Source organism: Priapulus caudatus, unplaced genomic scaffold, assembly GCF_000485595.1.
Source record: "Priapulus caudatus unplaced genomic scaffold, Priapulus_caudatus-5.0.1 Scaffold428, whole genome shotgun sequence".
Classification (NCBI taxonomy): Eukaryota; Metazoa; Priapulida; class Priapulimorpha; order Priapulimorphida; family Priapulidae; genus Priapulus; species Priapulus caudatus.
In genome coordinates this window covers 222,535-226,419 of record NW_014577489.1, presented here as the reverse complement: position 1 = coordinate 226,419, position 3,885 = coordinate 222,535, and the positions used below count along the sequence as shown (strand labels likewise).

Sequence of the window (3,885 nt, the reverse complement as noted above, 5' to 3'; positions counted from 1 at the left end):
CTACTACTACTGCTACTACTACTACTACTACTACTACTACTACTACTACTACTACTACTACTACTACTACTACTACTACTACTACTACTACCACTATAGTCTAGGCTCTGGGGGAGGGTGTTCGTGTACATGACTCTTTTAGAGCAAAACCTTATAGTTTCTCATTCCGTATGTTAAAACTATGGTTAAGACTCTCAAAAAAAGGTAACACTTCTGGGTCAAGTACGTTTTTTCTGTACAGCTAATTATGTGATTTTCGGTTAGGCGCCAAAGTAAAAAAGGACAATATTGAAGTTTCAGAGCATAAATATTTATTAAGCAACCATAAACTTTCAAATTGCACTGAATTTCATTGAATGAGTATTACTTATAACTTTCTAGCATGATTTGTTTGCCATAAACTTTGTTTCATGGTACGAAATGGCAACATTTTTCTCAATTTTAGCCAAAAAATAGCGAAAAATCGCGTTCACTTTGAAAGTAGCTCTAGGTATGATTGCTTCTCACTCATCCAATATTGTAGCTAGAGCTACCAAAATTTGCCAAACGTTTCCTTATTAAATACTCTAAGTGACCCAACTTTCGAAATGATGCTTCCCCGCTCTATATGATGCACAGGGGGCTATTGTAACTCAGGGTCAACCCTACCTCCAAATAGCGCCTTTTGCGAATTTCGTCAAATGATGATGAACTAACTCCGTAAGTAAGTGAAATAGGAAGTTGATTTTGTGGCAACATATAGGTTTTTCAACACAAAGGAATTGATTGACACCATTATTATACATTTTGGAGTTTACCTAATTAGAAGAAGTATAAGATGTCTGCCAAAAGCGATAATTAAGACATGAATTGTCCCATAGAAAGATGATTGAAGGATATACATGCATCATAGAACTGTACAGGTGGACACTTTAGTGAAAAATAATGCCTAGGTATAAACTAGCCTAAAATATTCCTTGTTACCATACTCAGTTATAAATATATACAATGTATTTACCCTAACCGAACTTGAGACAAGTACAACTGAACCGAGCATGCTAGACAACATAGCAGAACCCAACCTAATCCTATCAAACAATTGGGTTTTTACAATTATGTGGTAATGTTTTCCTGCACTTATAAAATTTACCACATTTCACCCAGCCTTTCTACATGGGCAAGTTAACCTTGAACACTTAGCACATGAACAGGAGACTGACCAATGAGGCTTGAGGGTTTTCCACGATGTTGCGGGTACCAGCTGTTCTTGGTCGTTCACATAGCCATAATCGTCTGGCTTTAGTGTCTCCACGTTTTCAGGGTCGAGGTGGCACTCCAAGGCATGGTTGATGGTGTAGGCATTGTAGAATGCACGCTTGATATGAGGCAGGAGTCCCTGACTAGTCGGTGGTGGGCTGTAGAAAGTACCCTCTTTGCTGAAGTGGGAAACCTTTGCTCGAATTTCAGAGAAACGCTTAGCATTGCTACCTCTTTTTAGTACCTTCACTAAGAAATGCTCGGCGTTGCGGGTCATGGCCGGAGAGAGGGTTGGTGATCCCCCGAAGTGTTTCAGCAACTTTTCAGGCTCTGCCTTTAGCGCTGTCTTCTTTGTACCAACTTTGCTGGTTATGTCACACCCTGTAAGACTGTGTATAGCCGGCAGTACTTCACAGAGCCGATTACCCAGGCGCTGGAACAGGGTATGAAGGGGTATATATCGAGTTGTATCTCCCATTCCAGCTCGCACCCACAGCGACTCAAGGTTGTGTTGGTGAAAGACGGGCATGTAGTAGAGCAGAGCAACAATAACATATGTATCGTTGGAGATTACAACACACACTTTGTGTCCTGCATTGAGAGAGTCCAAGACGTGGATAAGTATTCGGAGGTCAGCTTCTTCAAATGACGATTTAAGACGTGGCAATGCTTTTTCCATGCCTTGATGGACCATGATGCACTGCCAATCCTCGTCTTCTTTGGTCACTTGTCCGAGTACAGTGGGATATTGTAATGTTTCTGAAGTATTTGAACGAAGATGGCAGTAGATTAGCTTCTCGAGAAGAAGCTTATTTATGTTTTGAATTTAGAGCGAGCTAAAGTCGAGATACCTTTTATACTGACGTTAGCTCGGGTCTGAAGCGGACCTGACCACCCTCTAGAGCGGGATAACTTTAGCTCGGGCTAAGGGTGTTTCGGCCTTTTATACTGGGGGTTATCCCGCTTCAGGTCCGAACCTGTAACCTAAAAATTTGAACACACGCGAAATAATCTCCCTCTGAGCCCTGTCGTTTACTTCCTTGCACAGATCAAAAATATTAACATCTCCGGTCGACATAGTTTGACTAGCAGTGCTTACCAACTGCTTTGTGCCGGCTAAAACACATGAGTCACATAGCATGGCCGTGTCCCCATCTTCCGACAGCTCGTCATTGCTATGAATATTAGCAACTTTAAAAACTTCCCGTTCGCGAACACTGAAGTCAGGAAACTCATCGCCGGCACAGCCATCGTCCACCGGCGTGACACTGTTGGCCTGACGCCATACCCTGGTCGCTATCCAGCGTGTGTCGCAACCTGGTGGTGCCAGCTTGGCATCAAAGTTGAGGATCTCGTTGTTGGTGAGATAACGACGTAGCGTGTCGCAGTTCGCTGGCGGATGCAGGCTCTCCTTGTTGAAGTAGACCAACGATGAATCGTAGCCGATGAAGCCAAAACAGTCGAGCGTCGCCACCAGCTGTCCATGCTTACTGCTCAGCACCTGCTCTCCTTCACTGCTGCTGCTGCCGGCTGCCGGAACACTCGCGCGCTCCGTCTGCATCGTTGCCATGGCATCGTCCAACGTGTGCAGGCACCTGTCTAGCTCTTGCCGCGCATTCATGATGTCCCGCACGTCCTGGTCGGAAGCAACATCCACGAGCCCCTCTTTACACATCAGGAAGGCTGCGTCGTTTGATGAGGCTGGGACAGTGTCGGTGTGTTTCACCAGAGTCGTGTGTTTGCCCAGAGGTGGGAAATCGCCGCTGCACACGCTGTTAGTGGCCGAACAAGTGCCTCGTTTCTTGCTACTAGGACGCCATATGCGTGCCACGTCAAATCGCTGCGGCTCTTTGGCTGAAATCACTAGATCGCCCTCCAGGAGGAACTCATCCGAGTGCGACCTCACAAAGTCCGTCATGGAAATTGACTTGCCCGCGGTGACACTTCCTGTGAGCTCCTTCATCCTGTGTACGGATATAGAACCGTGTACCTTTAATATTTTCCTGACAAGCGACAACAGAATTGAGTCGACCGAGGAGTCGTCTGACTTGCTGGTGCCGTTGGGGAGCAGCGTTGTGGGTTCTAAAGGCTGTCTCGACACTCTAACTGCTTGCCACTCAAATGCAGTTTTCGGTTTGCCGGGAATCGCATGGAAATACAACGTTTCACCAATTTTGTAAGCGGAACAAAGATTCTTACTGCATGGACTATCCTTACTGCTTCCTTCGTCAGTAACTTGATGGTTAAAATATACCTTAGAGGTTCCGTTGTAATTTAGAACGCCAAATGTTGGTAACAATTGTGATATAGTTCCTGCAGCCGTGCTTATATCCGGCATGGACCTCAGAGAAACCCACCATTTTGGATCTATGAGAAAGACTTTATTGTATTGCAGTATGAAATTGTAAAGTGAATTAACGCTACAACCAATGAATTTCTGAACATTGTTATGGGAATTGTGCACATGTTCAGCCAAGTTATGCAGTGTGGCCTTTCCACCTTCCTTCTTGATAGACTCACTCAAGTATACAACAGAAGGTGCAACTTCTGCTGCAGTCGATGATGGGACGCCTTGTATACGCAAGTCGCTCGCGACTACAGCCTCAGTCCCAGATACAAAAGACACTTTGTTTTCTTTGTTAACAGAGA

The 3,885-nt window shown here is 44.9% G+C and overlaps 1 protein-coding gene across 1 annotated transcript; it reads right to left on the bottom strand.

Annotated features, from left to right (window-relative positions):
• Window positions 1–2,289: 2,289 nt before the first annotated feature.
• LOC106810295 lies at window positions 2,290–3,556 on the bottom strand. The gene is made up of 2 exons (XM_014813602.1): window positions 2,476–3,556; window positions 2,290–2,338 (listed from the first exon to the last, which is right to left on the bottom strand). Exons 1-2 carry the CDS (start codon window positions 3,197–3,199, stop codon window positions 2,322–2,324), a joined length of 741 nt encoding a protein of 246 aa, XP_014669088.1. The 5' UTR covers window positions 3,200–3,556; the 3' UTR covers window positions 2,290–2,321.
• Window positions 3,557–3,885: the final 329 nt, after the last annotated feature.

Coding starts and splice junctions, on each gene's coding strand:
- LOC106810295 (XM_014813602.1), bottom strand. CDS start 3,199: ATGAAGGAGCTCACAGGAAGTGTCACCGCGGGCAAGTCAATTTCCATG.